Source organism: Ambystoma mexicanum, chromosome 9 (genome assembly GCF_040938575.1).
Source record: "Ambystoma mexicanum isolate Mex_15411 chromosome 9, UKY_AmexF1_1, whole genome shotgun sequence".
Lineage (NCBI taxonomy): Eukaryota > Metazoa > Chordata > Amphibia > Caudata > Ambystomatidae > Ambystoma > Ambystoma mexicanum.
In genome coordinates this window covers 526962595-526989712 of record NC_090931.1, presented here as the reverse complement: position 1 = coordinate 526989712, position 27118 = coordinate 526962595, and the positions used below count along the sequence as shown (strand labels likewise).

The 27118-nt window shown below is 44.5% G+C and overlaps 1 protein-coding gene across 4 annotated transcripts in view; it reads right to left on the bottom strand.

Moving 5' to 3' along the window:
- BCAS3 (BCAS3 microtubule associated cell migration factor) overlaps positions 1-27118 on the bottom strand; it is a 3943855-nt gene that overhangs the window by 2158377 nt on the left and 1758360 nt on the right. For all 4 annotated transcript variants that reach the window (XM_069615076.1, XM_069615077.1, XM_069615079.1 and 1 more), the window contains exon 10: positions 13553-13629. In XM_069615076.1, coding sequence (XP_069471177.1) covers positions 13553-13629 — 77 coding nt within the window. The remainder of the gene's footprint in view (positions 1-13552; positions 13630-27118) is intronic.

Sequence of the window (27118 nt, the reverse complement as noted above, 5' to 3'; positions counted from 1 at the left end):
ATGTGGTGTTAAGCCTGCGTTCCAAGAGCTGGAGCGGGGGTTAATGGCCCAGCAGTCCAAGTTATCGGCTCGAGCGAAGCAAGGGTGGATAACTTGGGCTCCGGATCATTAACCCTCGTTCTAGGCCACCTTAGCATCCCAGGTTACGGCTTTGGTAACCTGGGGTGCTAAAACAAAAGTATTTTCATTCATTTAACGGGACGCGTCACACATCCCGTTTAATAAATGAAAATCCTTTACCAAGTTGGCCGCCATGCAAAGGGAAGGTGCTCCGTACGGAGCCCCTCTTCCCTTTCCATGGTGACCTGCCGAAAGAAAGGGGAAAGAGTGGATGCTGGGGTACTCGCTGTCGCCGAAATAAGGTAAGTGGGGCGGAGGGGCGGAACAAAAAAACAGCTGTCATGCGGCTTGGAACAGGGGCTTGTACCGGCAGTTGAAGCCCGGATTCCTAGCCATCCGATTGGCTGGCTCCCCTCATCCGGGTGCTAATGGCTTGTAAACCTGGAAAGCAGCTAGATGCCCAAACAAGATTTCACAAAGAGTCTTTTGCAATATTCCTAGTGCGGGAAATCAATATATTTCCCAGGGCGTATGGAATGTTTTATCGGTACACATTTCAATAAGTGCTGGCAAGTGCATATGTCTAACTGATCTTTTAAGATGAACTTGTTACTTTAACTGTATTTCCATGCTTACAAGAATGTTCCCCAAAGGAAAAAGGCCTAGTGTAGAGAACATCTACTTAATACGTTTCAGTCATTAAAGGGGCTTGCCTCCTTGTGTTTCTAGTACATCGCATATCAATTTATACTGAAGGCTGGTCTGATGAGGAATTTAGCTAAGAGAAAGCTGGACTACTAAAGCAGTTAAATGTGAAAAGTACAACCAACATCATTTAAGAGCTATTACAGCAAAGTATGAAAATCATTTAGAAAGGAAGAAAGTAAACTATAACAAGGCCATACGGGAATCCCTGGTGAAAGTTCTTGAGACTAATCAACAAACCACCTTTGGAGGGTAATTCTGCATGGGAACAAACAGAAAGCATTCACTTCAGGGGTTCATTATTTGGGCTAGTTCTAATATTTTACTTCAATATATGAAGAAGGCAAGACTAAAAGTGAGTTTATATTGATTTGTTTTTGTGTTTTATATAGCACAAACCTAGCTTAGAATCAACAGTGCTCTGTATGTTTATCACTTTAAGGAGATGAATACCAACACCTCTTGTGAGGCAGTGGGAAACTATAAGCACTGTTTTTATTTGGAGGAAATAATTAAGGTGATTGAGGCCTCTCCGTCCTAACCAAATACGATCCAGAGCGATGGGGTTTTTATAGACACTATTTTTAAAAAGGAAGGTAAAGATGATCTTAAATGTTACTAACCAAAACCACTTTTAGATAATCATGCAAACACTTTTGGCAAAGTGATTCAGTCTACTTTATTTTTTACATGAACTTAGTAAAACGCACGTACACCCGAGGGCATCTTGGCGCTGTTGTGTGAGTGCGGAAACTTATACACATAGCAAGATCAGGTCATTTCAGAACAGAGTGGTTTTCAGTAGTCTGTGCTGCGGGAGGTGAAATGATCCGTAGTACCCCGTAGGGCCAGAGGGAGGTCATTCCAGGCTCTGGCGGCCACCACAGAGAAGGCTTGTCCCCACATGCTTGACAGCGACAAACCGCTACAAGAAGAGCAGATTGGGATCTCAACAGGCGGGCCGGAACATAATGAGCAAATTTGGCCTGCAAGTACTCACCCTCCCATGCCATAAAGACACGGTGCACAATACACATGGATTTAAAAAGGATCTGTTTGGCAACAGGGAGCCAGTGGAGTTTCTTCAACAGGGAGCCAGTGGAGTTTCTTCAACAGAGGAGACATGTGGGATCCAAAAGCGGGGCAAAGTATGGAGCGAGCAGCCACGTTCTGCAAGAGTTGAAGCGCGGTTGAGCCAGATAGAGAGAATTGCAGTAGTCAATGGAGCTCAGGACCAGAGCAGCCATCACAGGGGCCTGGCATTCGGCAGGAATAAATGGCAGGACCTTGCGCAAAATTCGAAGCTTGAAATGACCGGCCCTGCATACCGCGCCCACCTGGTCATCCAGGGCAAGAGAGTCAGAGATTTTAACCGCCAGGTTCCTGAACGATTGGAACGGCAAGGGGAGGGGGCCAAGGCTAGTAGGTCAGAATTCTGAGGTCCAGAACAGTTGGGGGAAGTGGTGCCCACAACCAGGACCACAGTTTTACTGCTGTTAAGTTTCAGCCGGTTTCTCATCATCCACAACCCCAGGTCCTCTAGACATTTCTTCAGCCGGGACGCTATGTCAGATTTTGTAAGGTCCAGGCAGACAAGAATCTGGGTGTCATCTGCATAAGAGTAATAGCGAAACCCAAATGCCCGGATGAGAAACAAGAGGGGGCGAAAATAGATATTAAACAGGATGGGGGATAGTGTTGATCCCTGGGAGACCCACAAAGAAGTGAAAACAAAGCTGAGCGGAAAGGGGTAAGAGATAGACTGGGACCGATCGGACAGAAAGGCCGTGATCGAGTTGAAACCCGGCCGGAGAGGCCAGCGTCTGAGAGACGGGTGATCAGGATGGAATGATCAACCATGTCAAAAGCAGCCAATAGATCTAGCAAAAGGACTGCTCTGACACTGCCCTTATTTACCAGATGCCCCAAATCAAATCATCCAGTACAGAGTTCAGGACGGATTCAGTGCCCCTGACCAGCCTGAAACCGACCTGAAATGAGTGAAAACAGTGAGAGGACACAAGGAAGCTTCCATCACCTTCATAAGGAAAGGAAGAAGAGAGCTAGAGCGGTAGTTGGACAGTACATCGGGATCAAGAGAAGGCGTCTTTAAAAGTGGAACCACCAGCGCATGCTTGAGACAAGGTGGAATCACTCTAGTGGAGAAAGAAGCATTAACAGCCGTGGTAATATGTTCGATCAGGTCGCCAGATGCAACCTTTAAGAGAGCCAGGAGGTATAGCGTCAGCGGGGGAGGCAGACTTCAATTTCAGAATAGCCGACAAGACATCACAGTTTGAGAACAGAGGGAAAGAGGACCAAGATCCATTAGCAGGAAGAGGATCAACAACAACTGTGTCTGCAGTAGGCAGACATAGGCCATCCTTTATGTGGTCACAAATGGCAGAAATCTTTTCTAGAAAGAATGCTCAAAGAGAGTCACATAAACCCTGTGAAGGTGGAACTGAAGCAGCACCTATCTCAGGTGAAGAAAGTGATTGCACAAGGCCTTATGTTTATTAAGGGCCACCTGTACTCTGTGATTGTAATAGAGTTTCTTGGCAGAAATAACAGCCTTGTGGTAGGCCGAGACAGAACAGTGGAATAAAGCTTTTGCTTCGCTAGAGTAATCAATGTGCCACTTTCTCTCCGCCTGTCGACAACGTCATTTATGTGCTCTAAGATCTTCCGAGAACCAGAATTCCAGAGAACAATTTTTCTGTTTGCAGAGTCTAACAGGAGCCAACAGGTCGGCCGTTGCCAAGAACGCAGACTCCAATACAGGTAAAGAACCGTCCTTGGGTGGGCCACAATTAGCATGCAAAGCAGTAATCAACGTGGAGTTAGACACTCTACCCCAGCTACGTTTGGGGATAACAGGTTTAGCAGGGTAGGATTGAGGGGCCTGACAGGGGATCGTAAACATTAAGAAATTGGGTGATAGAGACATCTCACCCTGTCAATTAGAATTCACGAAAAGGTAAGAAAACCTCAGAACAGTGTCTTACTTTACACATGATTATGGCTGAATGTCACCAAAGTTGAATGGAAAAGGTGTTGCCTGCTTTTGTTGATTTTAGTATGGCCTTCAATATGGTAGTGAGGCAGAACTTGTGGGTGATTTAAAGGGGTGGGATGTGCCTGAAGGCCTTCTAAAGTGTATTATGGCACTTTCTAGAGATAACAGGGCTTCTGTTAGATTCGGATCGATGAGAGCATGTAAGTGAATTTTATGTGAAATGTGGAGACAGGCAGAAGGACTCTGTTTTATCTTCTTTATTGTTCCTTTTCTATTTACATAATTTAGATGTGAGGTTTTAGGCCAGCAACCTAGATTTGCTCAAGTTTAAAAAGAGATCAATTCTCCTTTTACGGTTTTCTTATAAATACCATACATTCAGCTATAACTGGAATATTATGACTAGTCCTATGTGTTCTACAATATTTGTTGTATGTTGACCCTTCATTAATTATAGGTGCTAAGAAATCCAAAACATTAGAACTGTGACAAAGGAAGCCACAGAGGTTGAAATGTATGGTTACTAAGCACCAGGTCGAGGAGGTTCATTCCTTGGTTGAATTGGGGTACACGTTTCTTCTCTAGTTGCTCCTAATTGGTGAGATGTAGCGGGGGTACTCTTTCATGACAACCTTGTGATGTTGTGGCTTTGATAAATAATGGGCAATTCACAGGCAGGGGGGTCAACAGACAACTCAACACCAGGGTATATAGTTAGTGTGGTTTATTAGAAACAACAGAAAGTAGGAAATTAGATTCACTGATGTCCCGGAGAGGGACTCACAAACCAAATCACCAACATATCAGTCTTTTCTAGGAACTGTGGCTTCTAGACCTTCCTTCTCAACATTAAAGGACTCAGTTTTCCTAGCTTAAAAAAGTTACTCACAGACTTTGGAAATGTAAGTGCCCCTGCTTTTCTTTCTTGACCTTGTGCAGAGTGCATCCTGTCTTTTCTCAGTGTTCAACAAGATGTTGTGAATTCTCTCCTTTTCCTGTGGCATGTCTGACACTACCAACACTAGTTTCATGGGTCATCTTAAGGAGGCACTACACCCAGGGGTTCTCGGGATCAAAGCCCTGCCCCCGACTTGAGAGTGGGTTTGTAAAAGAGGGGCTGGGGGGGTCCTCTTTTTTGTTATAGAGGGGCCTGAATCAGGAGGACGTTTTCACAGTAGGGAGATAGGGGGGAGATTCAGGCTACCTCTTCCTCTAAACACTTCAAGGTGTAGTACACTATACATGAAACAGACAGTAATACTTGAGATCTGTATTTTCATTCATTAGATCACAACCCTTTTGTGGAACAAAGCATACTTTATTACAAGAAAAGGAAAAATGGGATAAAAACATCCTTTTAGGAACTATATACATAAGAAGAAACTTAAAAGCCCATGCTTTTACATTATATTATACAATCATATAATGTTGCTGTCTCATAGCCATAGACAGTGTGAGGGTTAGTACAAGGTGACTGAGAGTGCAGTTCTTGTGGAAATGCACCTATCAAGTCGACACTGTTTTGTGTTTCCAGCTTAGAACAGAAACGTAGTGTTGGTATAGTTGTGTTCAGAAGCTTTCCTCAGGACTGGGTTGGGCAAAGTTTGATGGCTAATCTTCCACGTTTTAACAGTTGGACCAAAGTCACTATGGATAAATAAGGAAATGTCAAATTTTAAAAATGTGTCTATGTACAAGAAGAATTCTTGTCATGTGTGTGAAACATAGCATACCTGTTTCAATCGCTTTTGTGTCTCGGGACTAGTACTGGGTATTCAGAAAATGGCAGTCATCAATTGCCAGGAGTGGAGAGTGCTTCTCGACTCTAGTTGCGGGCATCAACTGGTGATCTGCAACACAGATGGATTGATTTTTATCTGTGGTCTGATTATGTAAGGGTCAGAGCTACATAGTCATAAGTGAAAAGCCGGAAGGACTGTGCTGCTTCAATTAATTGAAAAAGTGAGGAGGGGGGGGGGGAGGGAAAATAATGGTGCCAACTCTGGTGACCATGGTAGTGAGTGGGGCTGAGTGGAATTGTTTAACTCATACCTTCATCAAAAATCTGTGTAATGGATCTGAGTACCCACCTGAATCTACTGATTCGATGGGTATGCTAGCATCTTATGCTTACCTTTGCTCCCTGCCGGGTGCCTCCGGGTGAGCTGTATTCGTTGGAGACCACCTGTCCTCTGCACATGCACGCTGATGTGCTGAGGCTACGTGAGGGATCTAGATACCGAAATGGTGTACCCTTGTTGCTATGCGATCGTGCAGCGTTGTGCTGCTTAGTGGGCATGCGCGTAATGGACTAGCAGGTTCTCTGAATTAAACTACTTTTCTAGTTGTACACTGGAAAAACATCACGACACGCTCTACTGAGACGATCGTGCAGTGGAAAGGACTTTCTCGTGTGGTATAAATCAGACATAGTTCAGTTTCTGAAATTTACATATTTGGTTTATAAATCTTTTATAACACTTTTTTCAGCTGGATCACTTGATACATTGTGCTTTATGGATACATTGTCAATAACAAATTCTGTGTAGACACATTGAATTTATGGCGTTGTCAAGTTGTTTTTGATCAAGTAATGCGCTTTGTATGCTTATGGCTGGTTTTCAAGTCTATTGTTACACTAGCCAGTGGATATACATATAAACCCTGTCTTCACATATGATTGCGTGTAGAAGCAATGTATCTTTTGACTTTTGTGTTGGAACATGGGTTGTGTATCTTAGATCCCAAAATGTAATGTATTTATACCGGTAGTGCCTGGGGGGGGGGCGCTACTATAGGGGGAATGTCCTCATTTACTCAAGGTGGTAAGGTGGTTGGTGTCTGGATGTTATTTAGGCAGATTAATTCTAGAAGAACAGGTTCCACTCTATGCAAATGTTGAGTCCGTTTCTCACTGTGTCGAACCTGTGGATCCATTTTTGTTCAAGTTTTTTGAGTGCCAAATCTCAGTCTCCTCCTCTTGCTTTTTCACTGATGGTCTGGATGATAAACCACTGAAATTCAGTGTGTTTATGTTTTAGTTTGGTGAAATGTGCTACCATGGGTTTGTCCTCTACTGCCTTTTTTAGACACGACCTGTGCTCGCAGATGCGCTGTCTAATTTCTCTTTTGCTCTTCCCTATATATAGAAGGTTGCAGGGGCATTTTATTACATAGATGCTCCCTTTCGTCAGACAGTTGATGAAAGTTCTGTATTTCCACATAGTTACATTTAATAAGATTTCTTTTTGATCTTTTGTTAGACTGCACACCGAACATTTTCCACATTGGAAGTGTCCGATCACTGGGGGTAAGTTCCACAAATCGGTTTGTCTTATTTTTGTGGGTACTGGATCTGGGTATGTGTGAACCAAACAGTCTCTCAGATTTTGACTCCTTTTGAATCCAAATCTCGGTTTTTCTGGACAAAAAACATCTGTTTGTAGAAGGTTGCAATTTGCCAATATAGTTTTTCTGATATTGTTGCTGACTGTTGAGAATGTTGTGACACATGTCATTTTTTCTTTATGCTCTACTCTTTGTCGCTTCATGAGGCATGTCTCCCTACTAGTGTTTCTTGCTGTTCTCCGTGCCCTTCGTATGATTTTTGGCGGGTATCCTCTTGCTTTCAAGCGGGCTTCTAGTTCTTTACCATTTCGGTCATAGTCTGGGAGTCATTGCAGATTGTGCCTTTTCTTCAAAACAAAATTATTAATAACAACTGAAAAGGGGGAAAGGGAGAAGGGGGAACAGGAGCTGTATACATAGTGGGAACAGAAGACTGCTTAGTTCAACATTGGGGTAGTTTCCAAGGTTCGGAGTGACTCTTTGGCTGGGTTTAGGATGGGTTTCTTTGGTGAAGGCCTTTCAGGGCTGGGACGTCTAGCCTGGACAGTTTCTATCGACTCGGAGGTATGCAGGACCTTTACAACACTTCAGACCTAGCTTCAGTTACGTTCTCCTCAGTCCTGGGTTTCCATCCAGCGCAGTGCTGGGGGCTGTCTTGCCACCCCAGGGAATTGTTGCACGTAGTCCAGGAAGGGGGCCCATATGCGCTCGAATTTGGACTTATTACCTAGTCTGATGGCCGTGACTTTCTCGGCAGCGACAATGTCCCAGCATTTGGACCACCACATTTGTGGACAGGCACTCCAGGTTTTTCCAGAGTCTGGCGATGGCAATTTTAGCAGCTGTGAGGAGGTGGGAGCAGAGGTCCGCCAGGCAGCCCCTAAGGGGGAATTGGCCGTCTCCCGCCGCCCCTAGCAGCACGATTCCTGGATTCCAGGGGATGGTGAGCCCTGTGATTGCTTTGATTTGTTCCAAGATATTCTTCCAGAATCTGGTGGCTTTCGGACAAGTCCAGAAGAGGTGGAACAGGGTTTCGCGGTCTGGGCAGCCCCTCCAGCACTAAGCCGGGATCGCTGAGTTGCATTTGTTTAGGATTACGGGGGTCTGGTACCATCTGTAGCAGACTTTGAAGGCATTTTCTTTGTTTGTCACATATTTTGAACTTTTATGTGCGCGGGCCCAGGTATGGAGCCATTCCTCTGGTTCAATCGTTTTTCCGAGATCATCTTCCCATTTCAACATATATGGTTCTTTTTTGGTGGAGTCTGTTCTGTCTGGCATTTTGTACAGTGTGGAGATTTTCCCTCTCGGAGGGGTTGCAGAGAGAGTGAGTTCTAATGCCGTTAGTTCTCTGCTGCCCTGGTTCCTGACCTGCTGGTTCGATAGCCAATGCCTCAGTTGCGTGTAGCGGAACCTTTCAGGTTCCTGGATCTTGAATTTTGCTTTACACTTCTCGAAGTTTAACGGACGGCGGTTGACAAAGAAGTCTGTCATAGTCTCTAAGCCCCCAGCACTCCACTCCGTAAACAGGTTTGGTGAGATTCCCGGGGAGAAGTCTGGATTGTCCCAAATTGGTGTCAGGGGTCCCGTTGTGCTTCTGCATTTCCACCGGCGGGCTGCCTTTTTCCAGCTAGCCACCGTGTTTCTCCTTGCTGGTAGGGGCCCAGGACTTGGGTCTCCTTGGGTTCTTTGCGGTGGGGTAGAGATTCAATAGGGGCCTTACTCTAGTCTTCTTCTAGTTGTAACCATCGGGGGCGATTGACAAGGAGCTTCCAGGCTAAAGCTGGGGCTAATTAGGCTGCAAGACAGTACCTCGCGTTTCGGGATGCGTGATTTCTTTCCTTCCCAAACGAAGTTCAGTATTTCTCCCTGCAGCTTTCTTAGGGCCTTTTCCCAGATTACCACAGGCAGGGCTTGAGCGAAGTATAGCAGCCGTGGTGTTAGGTTCATTTTTATTGCCATAATACAGCCTAACCATGAGATTTCTTGTTTTCTCCAACGTCCAATGTCTTTTTTCAGATCTCTGAAGAGTGTCGGGAAGTTTGACTTGTACAACTTCTCAGTTTTGTTGGGTAGATAAACTCCTAAGTAACTGATGCTGCTTCTTGCCCAGGGGATCCGAAACTCCGCTTCCAGAGTAGATTTGAGCTTACTTGGGATGTTAATGCCCAATGCCACCGATTTTGAGATATTTATTGTGAACCCTGAGGCTGCACAGAATTCTTCCAGGGTTTGCCATAGGGCTCTTATTGATTCTGCAGGTCGGGTGAGGGTGAGGAGCACATTGTCAGCGTAGAGGGCGATTTTGTAGGATTCTTCTTTAATCGTGAGGTCTTGTATTGATGGATTTCGTCGGACCCTGTCCGCGAATGGCTCCAATGATAGGGCAAAGATAAGTGGGGAAAGTGGGCACCCTTGTCTCGTGCCTCTGGTTATGCTTATTCTGCCGGATTTGGCTCCGTTTAGGCGCAGTGTCGTAGAGGGGCTTTGATAGATGGCTAAGACCCATTTTACGAAGTTTGGGCCGAAGCCAAAATGTCGTAGGATTTCCTCCACGTAGCCAGAGTCGAGCATATCGAATGCCTTGTGGGCGACCAAGGAAAGGACAGTCAGTTTTGAGCCCAACCTGTTCGCTGACTCTATTATGTTGACGGTTCTGCGGATATTGTCTTGGGTGCCTCGCCCCGGGGTGAAGGATGCTTCATCTGGGTGGATGATCTCTGGAAGAGATGGGGCCAGCCGGTTTGCCAGAATTTTGGCAAATATTTTCGCAACATTGTTTAGGAGCGTTATGGGCCTATATAATGCGCATTGTGTCCGGTCTTTCCCCGGCTTTGGGACTAGCACAGTTATTGATTCGTTCATGGACGCCGTCGTGGAGCCAGAGGAGAGGAATGAGTTGTACAGGTTTGCCAGGTGTGGAGATAGCAGGTGAGCGAACTTCTTGTAGAATTTTGAAGTAAGCCCGTCCAGCCCGTGTTTTTCAGATGGCGAATCGTGTCGCTAACTTCCTCCGCTGAGATTAGGCCCTCCAGGTCGGACATTGACGGAGATGGCTGTATCTTTGGGATAGGGGGCAAGAATTGAGCAATGGCTGGGGCTAACGTTGGAGGTCCTGCCATGATTTCCTCATGGTGCTGCACCATTATTTCAAGCTTTTCAGAGTCCAGGTGGTGTAAGGGTTATATTCTCAGTGAAGTAGTTCTGAATCGCCTCCGTGAGGTCAGAGCTGGCCACTACGTCAGTGAGGATGTGGTCTTGCATCTTCCATTGCCGCCGGGTAGGTTCAGGAACTCCGTGGAGAAGCAGCGTCGTCGTGATTGGTGCGTGATCCGAGATTGCAATAGGTCCGATTTGAACGTCCTCCACGCAGGGGGCCATGGTATTAGCGACTAGTAAGAGGTTGATCCGCGAATATTCCCTGTGTACGTGCGAAAAGAAGGTGTAGTCCCTTTTGCTAGTGTATCTTGCGTCTATTTAGTCAGGTGAGTTTCCTGCAGGAGAGCTATATCTATTTTCTGGCGTCTCAAATACGACATAACCTGGTTCCTTTTAATATAGCTGTTCAAACCTCTCACATTCCAGGTTACTATTTTGAGTTCACCCATATTCGTTGACTGTTTCCTCTTTCATCTCACCATCAGCACCTTCACCCTCTCTCCCCTGTGCGTATCTGTAGGCCAACTTCCATCTAACTGTCCCAACTCCCTTCGCTCCCCCCTCACCAACAGTTCCCAACATATGTCCAGCTCCAAATCTGGATCTCAGGCATCCCTGCATCTCTCTCCTTTCCCGGCCCAATGCCGGTAGTCGGAGTGCAGCAGGAGGATATTGAACTACTAGTATCCTAGCTACTGTAACTAATGTGGGCGATAGTGTGATTCTTACCATCATTTACTACTAAGCGGCACCTGTGCTTCTTGCATTTAACTAAAAGTGAGTAACATATTTGCTTTTCAGCTTAAATGTCAATGTCGGATCGGTACATGCTGGCCCTTCTGCGACACAAAAGTACATCATGCAGACAATGCAGATTCACTTATCGCTTTTGCTTCCCGTCTGGTCTTGTTTCTCCATCAGCATATTCAACGTGTCCATCCACTTGCTCACATCTTCTGCGGTCTTGAAAAACACAGCGCAGTCTTTATATAGGACCTTCATCTTCACCAGATACAGCAGCATGTATTTAACTATTTATCTAGTAGTTGGGTTTTAGCTGGTACGTGAATCGCAAGATACCATCAACACGACTCCTGTTGATGGTATCTCGCGACCACGCCGGCTACACTGCGAACGCTGCGGTGTACGCGGAAAGGAAAATCCACAAATGGCGTGAATAAGATTCACGTACCAGCTAAAACCCAACTACTAGATGAACTAAAAGCAAGGTGTTGAAAGAAGGGAAGCCTTGGAACTAGAAGTCATTTTTTCCACCGAATAATATGCTTAAAAACGAATCAACATTGTAAACTGTGGCTGTTTTCACTTTTGAATCAGAGGACAATCATCCTCCAGATTCCAACTAAGATGTGCTGAAATTGAATATTATATCCTGCCCCTCCTGATTCCATTGGATAGGAGATCGTGTGGCCCATGTCAATATATGTGCCTGAAAAATGGGTTGTTTTGTCCTGAAGAAGGTTGCCGTACAGAGAGAGTATTAATGTCGATGCTCGCAGAGAGCAACTGAAACACGTGTCGACGTGAAGCTGTGGAAATAATAGAATACAGACTTTTGTGATACCCCAAAATTGGTGGCGATGTTTTACAATGAATTGTAATCACATGGAGATATAACAGATGTTTAACTGTTTTTTATATACAGACCATTTTTTCAAAGAATGAATTGTGGAATGAGAGACTGATGAGAACAGTATGAATGTGAATGAATAGAAAAGCGAATGGGCCATAGTATTGTAGGAATTGTTTAATATGTTTTTAGACATAGTATTTTTTCTTGAATAAAATGAAAAATCTTGGGAATTGAAACCAAGTCAAAAATCACTTGTGCACTCCGTCATCCTTGTCTTTGTTCACTAGTTCGAGCTCTATTGTATTTTCTGATTGATTGACCTGTAGAACTAGGGACGTTAAAACAGGTACCCCTTCTATTTTGCATTGCCCCATAACTCATCCTTTGTTTTTGCACCAAGAAAGTATAATCAGGGTACGCTGTGATAGACCCTGATGCTCAGCTCATTGTCTATCCTTGTAAGTTAGAATCTTGGCAATTACTGGTCGGGGCGGCGCTCCGGGCGGTGGTTTTCTTGTCAGGGCCCTATGCGCCCTTTCCACTGTAAACCCTTTGGTGAGTGCTCCAGCTCCTATTTCCTGCAGTAACATATTTTCAATGTAATTTGTCGGGTTTGGGCCTTTCTCGCCCTCAGGGAGCCCAACTATCTGTATGTTATTCCTCCGTGCACGCCCTTCCGCCTCTTCTGCTCTGTTTTCCAGATTACGCACCTGCTGCTTCAATATGGTAACTTCCTGGGAGTTTTCATTGCAACTGTTTGTATTGGCCTTCACCTCCTTCTCTAGCACCCCTGTGCGTTCTGTTAATGCTCTGACATCCTGTCTCAGGAGGTTCACATCAATGCTAATTGCGTCGATTTTGAATTCCAGCGTCGATTTCAGCTCCGCTATAGCCTCTAGTATTTCATGGTCATTTCACCCGGGGGCTTCTCTTTCACGTGCCTCTTGCGCAGAATTCTTCTCGCCGTCTGTCATTTGTGCAGGTTTACCATATGCGTCAATTGACAAGTGTTTCCTTTAACTCTAGTTCGACTCGAATGCCATTGTTTCGGCCCCACGCTCTGCAGTGCTCCTTTCTGCTTAGATTTGTGTGGTGCAGTCTCTTGTTTATCGCGGTTGTGTGTTGGGGGTTATTTCAGCTGCTGTTCTTGCAGCACGTTATGTGTATACCCTTTCTGGGTCCTTCCCATTTCTATACAGGTGTTCCAGGTGGGTGTCCCGATGACTGCGGTACTGTTCTGGTTTACTCGGTCTTCCAACCTTGGCTGTTATTCCCGCTTCACTTGCGTCTCCTTTTCGCACTGTCCTTGTACTTGCTGTTGGACTTAGACTGCCCCAGTGGATAGCACCTTTCTTTTCACAGTGCTTCGTGTTACAGTTCTAACAGTTATAATCATGTATCCCATTCGCCTCTGGGCTGTCCTGGCCTGAGCATGGTTCACAGGAGGACCACCACATTTTGTGTTACGCCACTGAGAACAAGAGTGGTTGCTTAATTACAAATCAGCCATAAACCATAATTCTGTCATGGAAAAATAAAGTTAACTTTATCTAGAATGATGGTGTCCTGATTAGCACATTCTTCGAGTGCAATGTGGGCACAGGGGATTCTCACCAGAACCAGAAACTGGGGCGACTAGGTTGAAGGACTGTGAAGCCATCTCTTACCTTATTCTCTGCATAGGCAAGCCATCGACCTCCCAGCGCAATGGGATTTAAATTTGGCCCTGGACATGGGTAACAGCCTGCAAAAAATAATCATAAAAAGCAGTTAGAAATCTATTAATGGCTTCCTTCGAAACTACTCCATTGATTGGTGCCAAAGAAACAGAAATCTAAACTAAGCTTTTACATTTCAACATAAATCAACAAATGCTTACATTTCTCGTATGCTGACATAAGACTGTGCCATTCTATTAACAGTTAATGAAGTGTTGAGGGGATTTTTTTCATAGCACTGTACAGTTATTAAGACTGTGTGTAATCCACATTTTGTTGCTTGGGAACATATTTCAACTATTTGTAGGCGTCACCACTCAAACCCCAATGGATGTAATCGTTCTTTCAGAAAAGCTGCCTTTTATACTTTATGGACAATCTTTCTGTGAGCTACATATAGTGTGGATGTGTTGTAGCACTCGAAATCTCATTTCATTATCTCTGGTGAATAACATGCTAATGATACCACTGTAAATCTTCATCTAACATGAAAAGGACAGTTAATGGTTTTCGTGCAGAAAATCCAGGGGTGTGAGTGTATCCAGCTGAAAAATATAACTACTCGAAATCCCCATCCTGTACCATGAGTACATAGGGTCTTTTGGAAGTACACCTTCACTTCTGAGTCACAACAGCAACGCATTGTGGGTATGCAAATTATCTCAAATGCAAAACTTTTTCTCCAGGACATTGTCGTTGTCTAAGAGGGCAGTGCTACTTTATACATAGCTTAATCAACCCAAGACAGACATTTGCATACCCACAATGCCTTAATCTTGTGGCTAAGAACTGGAGGTGAACTTCCAGCGATGGCTCCTAAGTGGCATTGTGGAGAGTGCGACTTTGCTTAAATGGACTTTCCAATTTTCACATTTCAAGTGAACGTTTTTTTTTTCAAACCTTTTTAAACCCACCATAACTTTCTTGGTATATATTATATATAGATACATTTTTCAAAACAGTTTAACTAAGCCACTGATTAGACTTTGATTCCTAATTTGCATTGGACCTATCTTCAAGATACTTATATTTTGAATTGTAAAAGCTTTTACATTTCACCAGTTATGGTTCCCTGCAAAACAAAAGAAGAGGTTTTCCATTTATGGTTAAAATCACCCGCCACCATTTCCCAGAATGGTCTGGCCCTAGACCCTCACAATCTAAACAGCCTCTCATGGGAAATTATTTTCCACATTTAGTTTCTCGAACCAAATCTTTTTTTCCATCCGATCATTCGTCCCCCATCTTTCTAGGACTCTCTCTCCGCCTTGTGCTAATGAAGGGCATTGCGTTACTTGATGCTCAAATGGTTTGGCTTTGTCTAGGCCCTCTCTAGACTGCCCATCTGGTCCCTCCTAGTCCTTCTCCCCCACTTGTCTCTCAGCTGTCCTTTCTCAACCCCACTTTGGGATTCAGCTCCTCTTCCTCTCACCATGGCTTCCCTACTGCCTTCACCAATGTGATGCTTATATCTTCTTTCTTGCTATCAAACTGCCCATGTCTTAATTATTTTGTAGGTCTGCTAATCCGTTGTTGTTCTTTTTGTTACTGGCTTAGTCTGCTGCTTGAGGGCTCTACCTACATACTTTATCATGCGCTCACTTTACTCCTCACCGTCTCCTTGTCAACACACCTAGTCAGCACATTTCTTGGCATGTAACATTGTCGGAGTCCTCTTTGAAGCTGCTTCACCTAGCTACTTCAGACAATAATGTGGGTCTTCGAGACACTCATCTGGTGAAATTTGGCTCAGAGGCTCCTCTTCCTGTCCTCAAAAGCATGTCCTTTTCTTTATCGATAGATGCTCACACACTCTTCTCCTATGTACTTTTCGAAAGGCCTGTGGTTTCCAAGCTCAGTCACCTGATTACTTGCATAGATATCAGACTCAAGTATTCTTGTACATTGTTGTCCTTGGAGAACTGACTCCCCTCTAGAATGAAACACAGGCATACCTGAGCTGGCCACCATTCATGGGAGCCCAACAGGAGATATTGTCAGTGATTAAAAAAACTGGGAACCCTCATTTTCAACAGACTTTCTCTAGAATCACAAGTCAACGCAATAGCAAAAAAATGCTTCTACCTCCTACAACTAATAAGAGGCATACTCCACTACCCCAACTTCCCACACAGAACCTACTCAAGGATCTCCTTGGTACTAATGAGACTAGACTATGCAACTAGCCTCCACCTTGGAATGCCAGAACACCCCATAACAAAAATGAAACGCATCCAAAACACTGCATCAAGACTACACTCCTGAGACTAAATAGAAGAGACCACAACACAACAGCCCTGACAAGTAAACTGGTTAGCTGTAAAAATAAAATGCATTAACTTTAAAGCCATATGCATCGCCCACAAATCACGACAGGGACAAGGAGCCGAACTTCTCCAAGCTACAATCAACTGCTACCAATCAAGAAAAAATCTAAGATCAATGCAACAACATCCAAATAGAAACTAAACACTACGAGAAAAGGAAATTTGCAGGAACCGCATTCTCCTATTTGATAGGCAAACTATGGAACTCTGTACCGAATGAAATAAGAACGTTGGAAGACCGCCTAACATTCAGAAAACTACTGAAAACCTGGCTATTGAACTCACTGAGACAAACATAAAAACATGCACCCCCACAAACCATACTCTGGGACCAAAGCAAACATGGGACAATGCAGATCTTAGAACCAACAATAAAACAACCACACACCAGGAGCCAAACAGAAACCATCTAACCACCCCGCCTCCTATTTTCCACACCCGCATACCTCTCACATACTACAAAACCCCAAAAGGGCCAGCAAAACTACACACAAAAACACAAACACCACACACCCACCGCTAACCACACCAAAAGCCCCAACAGTTGCAAACAACACAGACACTGGACGCTAGCTCTCTGAACACAAACCTAGTGCACACCACAAACCACCCCCAGGAACCTGACATGCACAGACACCAGTTTATCCTAGTTCTGCAAGCATCAACAGAAGAGCACAACTTCTATCCTATCCCTCTTCTCTCACTAACCAACACCACCCACTTTTCTTACAGAGTCACATGGGCGCCTGGAGACCATGCAAATGGCATTGGTGCCTGGTATAAATCATCATATCATAACATAACACAATCCACAGTGCAAAATCCAAGATGGCACATTCAACTTCAAGTCACATTAACATAGTCATTTCTTCATTTGTATATTGTGGTGAGAAGAACGTTTTTGCCTTTGTTGTCATTTTGTTTATACAAAGGATCTTATAGACTGGATGCAGAAATGAAATGGTGTTTCAATGAAAGACAATAGCTGGATCTACACAATAGTGGAGATTGGGGAACATATATGGACCTGTAATCATTTCATAAAAAGATGACAATATACAATACAATGTAATTAGACAGAAATTATATCTGTGAAATATGTAAAGCAGGTGGCTCCTTTCTTAAACCCTGGGGCATAGCAAGCTTTCATAAAATATTTACTTTTGAAATGTTCTTCATTCTCAATTGCCATTATCTCTGCTGTCTCAATAGCTGTGGCTGGGTTATTGTTCTAACAAGTTATTGTTGGGCAGTTCGTTTTTCTTAAATTGTTAGATAATGGAAGTCTAAGTCAGCTGCCATGCCTCTCCCTCCTATCCCCATTATTGCATCTGATTTACATACTGTGTCGGCTACCGAGAACTAAGATGACAGTGACAAGCTGTCAGTTGGAAATGTATACTGTATCAGCCAGTAACCATGCAAGATCCCTTAAATGGCTACATAGAAGCCTGCATATTGGTATTGGGTAATGAAGTTCGGTAAATCAAGACCAACCAGGCTTGTGTACATGAAATAGAAGACACATTGCTTCAAATGTGGGCCAGTGTCATCTTGGAACCCACACATGTAGGTGTGCACCAAAACAAAGCAGTAATCTCATCCTTTGTCTTTCATCATCACCTCCTTTCGGTTGACACCTACATTTTTGTCCCCCTTTCCCTTCTTCACCCCAGCCATTTTGCAATGGACTACCACATGTTCCACTGTAGTCTGTCACTGAATGACTCACTGCTGCCTAATATTGAACTAGACTATGCAAATAAAATAGCTTTTCTCCAGGTTTCTAACTCCATTCCTCCCCTCTACTCTCCAATTTCCTTCATGCCTGAACTTCATGCTCCCTTGCCAAAAGCTTGCAACCTTGTGGACCTCTTTGATAACAACCTCCGACTACAATAATTGATCACTACCCCAACACATCTGATGCTTGTGTTAATCTTCTTAACATTAAGAGGATTTTATCCATTTCTTCCTCACCACTATAACAAAACTCTAATCCCTACCAACCTGCTCTGTAAACAAGACTACCGCTCAAGCCTACTCCTTGTCCTTCCTCTCTTCTCCTTCCTCCGTCTAAACTTTCCACAGCTTTGCTACCTACAGCCTACCCAGATTCACTCACCCTTCTGCCTACCAACACCACGCTGGATGGCTATACATGCACAACCGCTCTCTTTTCAAGTTACCTTTCCTCGTCAAGCTGTCAATGGTCTTGTTCCCCAGTACCTGCCTGACTGTGTGATTGTCAACTCAATGTCAGTTCCTCCGCTCCTTTCCACTCACCCTCACTATCCCATGCCCCCCTGTGTCTCTGTCTCATTCGGCTTCCGCCCTTTCTCACAACTCACCCCACTCCATTGGAAAGCACTGCCCATGAAAATTAAAGGTAAACTAACTGTGGATCTCTTCAAGCTCGGCTTGAACTTCACTTACTTGCAAGGAGGCAGTTTGACCTGCCCTCTACCCCATCCACCCTACCTGACCTCACCATTTCTACCAGTGTTACCTAATAAGACAACCTGCAAAAACATGTATTATTGGTGTTCCACAGAGTACAGTGATACACAAGAAGGCATCATACAAGAGTAATTATTATGCATGAGATCTAAGCAGATGACGGCTATCCTATTGAATGCATGGACAAACCAAGGGTGACAAATATTTGTATTGGCAGATCTTAGTGTCAGGGATCACCTTTCGTCAGTGAGGTAGGCTATACGATGCCTCACAGAACACACAAAGTGCCTACTTGAACTCTTTGGAGGATGCTACACTCAATCTTTCGCTGTAAGGGATCTACAGGGCACAACCATTGCTGTGGGGCTTTATCGCAAGAAACACTATACTGCACAAGGGCTGCTGATGCTGAAGAGCACCCATGCCACCAAAGAAGCACAATTAAAAAATATATTCCTAGCTCTGAGGGCCACAAATATTTCTCAACAGTGCTTGGCCATGGGAGTCCGCGGACAGCAGGTGGAGAGGTTAGCTCAGTGGTCACTGACACAATCAGCAAGTCAGATATCAGTGATCTATTTGGGAAGACTACAAGAAACCCAAAGGTGTATATCCTGGGATTTCTATGAGCCATTCTGTAACTTGGCAAACTTTCTGAAAGTCCTGGACACACTAGGAGAAGGGAGACAGAGAAGCATGTGGAGAACATCGGAACAGCAGAGACAGGAAAAGGAATGGCAATAAAATGGATCGTGCCAGGAAAATGATTGGATTAAACACCTGCATACCTGCAAGAGGGAGCAAAAGGAGAAGGCATTACAGGATGTGTGTCAGATTTATTCACCCAAATTTTGAACCCCCATCAGCAAGTGATATCAAGGTAAATAGAGTACACAAAGCAGGTTTTAAAAACCTGCAAAGATCTTGAAAATCCAAAGACCACCTGGCAAAGCATCAGGACGAAACGCATAAAGAGGACATTCTGGCAGCAGCAACAAACGAAAATGAACTCTCTTTCCACGGTCACGCCGGTTTACTAAATGCCAGGGCCTGCAGGAGAAAGGCGGGAAGAACCAATGTACTGAAGACAGGAGATGGTAGAATCGTGTGTGTTTGGGGGAGAACTGGCAAGAGCATACTTGATTAAACAAAAGGGCAATATTGGAGATTTCAATCTGGGGTTTGGTGCCTAAGGAGGCTAGCTGCCGATTTGGTTTTCAAGCCACAAATGTTTTTATCTTAACGAGAAATTACATGGCACTGAGGGACTTGAACATGATAGTTCGTCTGGATTAGTGACAGTGATTAGAATGCTACTCAGGAGCTGCTTGTAAGCCCGCATTGACCTATAGAGTCTCACACAGCTTGAACAGCCTTTAAAACATACAACAGGAGGAGGTCAGATGTGTTGTACTTTGCTCTCTGTTTCTGCTCCTGCTTAGGCCAAAAATGGTTACATTTGTACTAGTATTTTGGACAAGGTTGGGAGGTTCTTCGCAGGTTCCCCAGAGTGCCGCTGTACAGCATCGGAGCCCAGTTCCCCTGCAGCAGCCTTTGCAAACATTTAAGGTTACGCACATGCAAGCAATAGCAACACTTGCTGAGAAGATGTGATTCTGGTAATATCATTAATCCCTCTGAGAAAAATACATCTGCTCAGAGAGTGCTACCTACAGACACTGCCTTATGCAATCTGCATTTGAAACAGAGCCTTGTACATTGTAGGGATGGGACTTGAATCGGAATAAAGACAACTTGGTGAACATAAGCAAACATATATTTCTCTGAACACAACAGCAAGGTGTAAAGAATTAAACTAAGTTCATTAAACAAGAAAAAGGCACTAAACAAACACTATTAGATAGCATATTGGGTGGTGGGGTAGTTATGAATGGTATTGTAGGTTGGGTTAGTATCTTATGATTGCCTTTTAGCTTAAGGGTTCAATAGGAGTGGTAACTGATACTGAGATTAAGGAATATCCAGGCAGTGTAATTGTTTCTCAAGAGACACGACATAAAGCCAAGGTCCCGGTTGTGATAGGGGTTTTCAATGCGGATAAGAAAATTAACTACATGATATTAACAAGAGCCTCTAGCCTACCTCTAGAGGCACTCGATGGACAAATCTGGAATTTGAGAGGGTGGTACTAAAGAAGTAGGTTGCTACAGTTCGTTGTCATTTTTATGAAAAAGCTGACTTCATTGTAATATACTTCGAAGTGATTACTTTGAAATTGTACGATTTTTTTTATTTGGGGGAACCCCCCTTCACCTTCACTGCCACCCCTACCCCAAACCCCTCCGCACCCCCTTTTTACTCCTTAACCAACAACTACATATATGTTTTTAATAGTAAATTGAAGTCATCACTTCAAAGTAAATTACTCCAAAGTCATGTCTGTCTTTGAAACAACGGGATATCATTTCTTATAGTCAGTTTGAGAATAATAATCAGTCTATTTTCTTTTCTAGTGTTCTCTGTGGAGTTAGAATTTGCAAATGAAGCATATACTGCAATTATTATTCCTCTTTCCCCCTTCAGGCAGTGTTCAGAGTACAGAAACTAAATACTGTATTTTGATACACCTTGAAAGGGACTAATGAGGTTAGTGGCTCCCTCAGAACCACTTAGACACGACAATCTACCAGAATATACTTAAGGCAACCCTACAAGGATGAATTGAAAAGAGACCTGTGACAACCACAGTTCAGAAAGAGAAAGTGTGCTATGGATGGACCCTTCATTTCGGCCTTGCATTCCTTTAAAGAAAAAAACTTCCATGTCATCACCCTTATGGAGACCATGCCAATTCTGGAAATGCCGATGGAGGAGACTGACCTTGACACATCTCAGAACTTGTAAAAAGAAAACGTTACTCACTGTAGATACGGCTGCATTCACAGTCCATTGTCACATTTTCTCCACACTTATAGGGTGTCCGTTGTGATGAGTCCCTTGGTGTTGTCACTTCCCCCAGGAGCGGGACCCTTCCCATGGGGCCAGGGAGATGAAGCTACTACCCGATAGTCCCCTTGGGGTTAGTGGGGGCGCAGACAGAATAGCTGCCTGAGCCTTTGTCTCCCTCTCCAGGTGTGTGATTGCGGCGAATAATGTCTGTTAATGTAAATATAATGCCATAAAAAGACACATTAGGGTTATTGAAGTTCCAGAGCACATCATAGTAAAGTACCAGGAAAAACCGCGACCCTGAAAGGGTAGATTGAAACCAGCTGAATATCCCGCGACACGAAACTGCAGTGTGCCAGATATGGCGGTAGCCAGCCAGAGGGGATAGGACAACGAGGCAAGTCATTGGCAAGTGTCCACAGCCCGCCGTGAGGAGCGAAAACTCTGAGAACCTTCAGGTCGGAGCAGGGGCACCTCGCCCGAACCAAGCAGCATACCCGGGAACAGCGAAAAACAGTTTTCGTTCCACTAGTTAATTGCGCTGCTAGATCAACCAACAATGGTGAACTAGTAACAATATGGATGGTGCAAATGCCAACACAAAGGTAATTGTCAAATGATTCTTGGATTGGTGTTTTATTTGTATTCAAATGCCAGAGAAATTTGACGACGCGTGTTTCGACCTGCAAAGGTCTTTCTCAAGGCAAAGCTCTGTGTATTACAAACAATACAAAATAAAAAACCATGATCATTAAGTATAGAACATGCACAAAGTGATATTCATGGAATACTGTGCAAAAGAAAGCATGTGGGTTCAAGGGAATTGATAACAGGGGTAACAAAGTAAATTGGAAAAAATTGTTCCAATTAATACATTACCATGTCAAAATGCAAATGAATATGCAGGAACATGTCATTGTATAATGAAACCCCAACAGAAAGAAAGACACATTGAGCCACTAGCATTGAAACCCTCATATGTAAAATCCTGTAAACAATGGATCTAGTATTAATATCTGTCAAGGCCATGCAGTCTAGTTAACATTTTAGGTGTTATGCTCAATCTATCATGCGAGCGTTGTAATTTTGTGTGCAGCAACAGCCAGAACCCTGTGCCACCGTCTGTCGTGTTGTCTACTGCACCTGTTTGCCATCTTTAATGCGTTGGTGTGAGCTAATATCACTCCCGCTACATGATATACTAAAAAGACCCATGTGTGCAGCGTGTGACATCGGATGCCATGCTTAAGTGGTGACTCTATCATGTCAAATCTATATTGCATGTGTATAAAAGGTATGTTACCGATAATCATGTGTCCATCAACTGGTTATTGAAGTTGAACCACTACTGTTTTCAATAAAGGAGATGCAAGATCTTTGATCCTGCATGCAATAGGGGAGAACAAAATTGTGAAAGTTTTCCATGTTTTCTCCAATCCACAATTAATCTTGATGCACTATATAACCAAAATGGGGGATTAGCCAAATATTGGATTACCTGTTGGTAGTCCTGTGATTACTTGCACCGGTACATGTGCAGCGTGGATTTAGCCAATTGTGATCCTGGAATATAGTCCATAAATGGGGGGGATCTAGTGAACGAACGACAAAGAATTGCATCCAAATTGGAAAAATCGAACGATGTGAAGTACATTTTGCACATCAAACATATATTGCCTTCTTACCCGCAATATTCTATCGTCATTGTTTCCCGTTGGGTGTCAAATTGGTTGCGCTGCGCTCGGACAATACCATCTTTATGCATTCGAGAAAGGCATCTCATGCGTGCCTGGCGCGTAACCTGTCACGTGCTGGTACGTGATCACGTGATCGCGAAACTCGCAAACGAATGAAATGTAGCATCAACGGACCGATACGTAAAGCGCTTGCGAATGTATTTATTACAATCATGTAATATTTCCGTGGCAAACCCCCATGCCAGACATGAATCGACAGGAATTAGATGAAAATGCCCAAATAATTAACAGTCCAAATGGCATACCTAACGTAATGCGAAACTAATGAAAAATTGAAAAATTATTGTGTAACAAGAACTATACCCATTGTGGTTAATAAATGAGCTGCCTGATGTACAATGGAGATCAATACTATAAAAGAGTAAAGAGTGCTGGAGTGAAATATATACTCTAAAAGGGAAATTATGTGTGATTATGTGCGATTCCTATTGGTGTTGGCATTTGAATACGAATAAAACACCAATCCAAGAATCATTTGACAATTAACTTTGTGTTGGCATTTGCAACATCGATATTGTTACTAGTTCACCATTGTTGGTTGCTTTCAGAGTTTGATCTAGCAGCGCAATTACCTAGTGGAACGAAAACAGTTTTTCGTTGTTTACACGAAGTAGGTTTGATGTGCCTACTTGTTCCACAAGCCTGCAGCAGCTACAGCCATTTGTAAAGGTCGTTTCTTCCCTTTCTTCTGATTTGCTCGAGCGCTGCCGTGAACTGGCACACCCCAATTTACCCGGGAACAGGCCGGCAAGGAAGGGGAGAGCATGCACTGCTCAGACGGAGTGAGCGCAGCTCTGAGGCCATCCCTTGAGGCACGTGCGCATAGTCGCGGGGCTGACTGTATGACCCCCCCCCCAATCAGGCCCCTCAGGCTCCGAGCCATAAAGCACAGCGCTGCCCCACTTTCACCGGTACCCAAGTCGAGGGAAGCCGGCTACAAACATGAAACGCAGCAGCACCAAAGCATTGTGCATGACTCCCGCTCCCCCGGACCCGCTTCACTGCTCTCCCCATGATCGTATAGAGAAGAGGGCCTCACAATAACACCGGCGTCTCGCGTGGTGCCTCGGCGCAACAGGGGCAGTCAACCAGCACAGGTGGAAAAAACAGGTGTCTCCCTCCTCTGCCAGCAGCTCCCCGGCTTCTCTAAACACACAGACACGTCAGACATTCTCACAGGTACGCTCTAAGCAGTGAGATTTGCAACAGCAGTTCCTGACACTCACTGCTGTTCTTTACCCTCTGCCTCTTGACTGTGCTAAGAAAGTGGCCGTGATCCGCTCCCCAGCACTACTGCACTCAGTGAACTGGGCAGTGCAGGAAGACTTGAACAATTAGGCTGCACCCCAGGGATATAGGTTGCTGAAACCCCTCAAGCAAGTAAAACTAGTGACCTCAAAGCCACCAGGATACCTTTAAAGAACCCAGCATGCATTAGGAAACCTTTGCGCAAAACATGGTCCACTAGGCCCCCAAAAGACTGCACCATATGTACCATATGCCCACAAGCCTTCACGCAGCTTCCTGCCTGCATAGACCCTCAAGCTTACTTGATTCCAGAGGGCAGCAGCAACAGAACGAACTGACCAGAACTGAAAAGGCCCACCCAACTCCCCAAAGGGCATAGAGCCAGGGCAGTGCCAGAGGGGGGTAGCATTCAACATAAAGAGCGTCAGCATCAGGACAAGCAGACTCTGACCAAAGATGGCTGCAGAGCCAAACAGCGCAACCTAACCGCACCAGAAAGGGGGCAGTGCTTGAGCAAGGAAAGCCACCCTCCCAAATTCCAGCTCATACTGGACAATGAGATCACACTCCAAGCGACCCCACCAAAATCTGCCTCTCATCCCCATCCAATCCTACTGGAACTGCCGCCAATAACCAAAATAGCCCTCCCCGCCAGCAAGAATCTTTAGTACAAAGAGCTGGCTGCCCACAGATCCAAGGTCTCATGCCACCCTGTATTAACACTGCATTCTGTATCAAGCCACTCTCTTATTGTGTATTTTTGATGGCATTGTGCATGACTACCATGCCACCCTGTATTACCACTGCACTCCATATCTAGCCACTTTCTTACTATATATTTTGCCTACATTCTATGAACAACCACCCCGATAGCATGTACCTAACTGCATCTCACACTTAGATACCTCTCCACTTGTAGCTGCAGGTCATATCTAGCACCCCTGATACTCTGCACCCTGACATTAACACTCTTACCTTCTCCAGGCCAACATGAGGCTGCAAGTCTCGCACACCTATCACTACCCTAATCCGACCATCAGCCCCCTTCACTATCAGCTTCTTCTTAGCCTCCATTTTGATCCTCCCTCAAACCTCCCAGCCATCCATACTCAGAATCTCCTCACACACAGAAACACCTAATCAACATACCACCCTAGAGATCCTTACTACCGCCCACTCCATCATTATGCCTGACTCCTCCCATGATACTCAGGGCCCGACACACACACAACCGTGTCAAGTTACCAGACTCAACAGACTTGGAACACAGACCCTACCCCCACTCACAGTTACCTCACCCATACCCACCGAGTCAAGAAACATCAGACCGGGCTCCCGCACTGCCGTGAGAATTTCTAGTAATATCACTTGCGCTTCAAACCTACAACCAGGTCCCTCACGCTTCAACATGCAACCAGGTCTCTCACGCTTCAACATGCACCACCCACCTCGACACTTACCAAACTCCCACCCAAGGCCCGCCTACCTAGACCACCATTAGGAAAAAACACTCAGAAACCACACCTTAAATGCGCCCTACTCAACGTGCGCTCTCTCCATGCTCATGCTCTTGAAATAAATGACCTTATATCCTGCCAAGACCTAGACATACTATGTATCACTGAAACATGGCTACACGATGCCTCTGACTCTGCCTCTGCCATCGCCCTCGCCCTACCCCTTGGCTACACAACCACAGACAGGATAGACACTCTAAATTAGGTGGCAGAGTTGCTCTTATCCACAAAGACTCTCTGTCCATAAGACCCATCCCCCACCACTCGGAGGGCAACATAGACATCCTATCTGCCAAATTATCTCTATCACCGTATAACACCATCCATATCCATGTTATGCATCGGCCCCCTGGTCTCCAGGCTGACTTTCAAGGCCACCTCACCCATATACTCAGCGAGAATATCAACAAATCTACCAAAACCATACTCTAGGTGACCTTAACCTTGGCTATGACAACCCAAAAAGACAAACCAGCTACATCTCTTAACAAAGATCTTCTAAACCTAGGCTTCCAGCAAAATGTCTCAGGCCCCACTCACGCAAAGGACACACCATAGATTGGATTGTTGATCACAACTGTAACTCAACCATCACCTCCAATCTTGCCTACCCTTGGACAGACCACAATTGCATTCAAGTCTCCATTCCTACTAACCACTGCTCCAAAATCCCCACTCAATCCCTTATGGCGAATCTAGAAGCTCTAAAAAACATACTATAAAAAACCTTCTACCTTACCTCAACACCCCATGGCTACCACTCCCATTCTCACAGGACCCCACCATTCTAACAGACATCTTCAAGGACACACTGACCAATGCAATAAATGCAATAGCCCCACTTGAAGATAAAAAAATAAAAAAATCTTTCCACAAGAACTCATGGTTCACTGATGAACTTAAAACCCTACGTTCTGACGAACGACTGGCTCGTAAACATTGGCAGACCAACCCTTGCCAGCGCCTCAAAAGAAAGCTTTAAGACGATTGCCCTCCAATACAAACAGGCCATCATCACTGCCAAATCCAACTCCTATAACCTAAGAATTTTCAATGCCAACTCCCAAACCAAGGAATGATTCACTATCTTCAACAAACTCACCACTACTCCCACAACCACTGACAAAATCATGAAAGACGAAGCCTGGTGTGCAAGCATACAAGCTGCTATGCTGAACAAAATAGACCTTCAAAAGAAAATCCTGGAACACTACAATGCACTACCCAGACAAAAATTCTGACTTACTCCCACCTCCACTGGGCATAAAGTCTCCCACTCCCTCAATTTCGCCTATA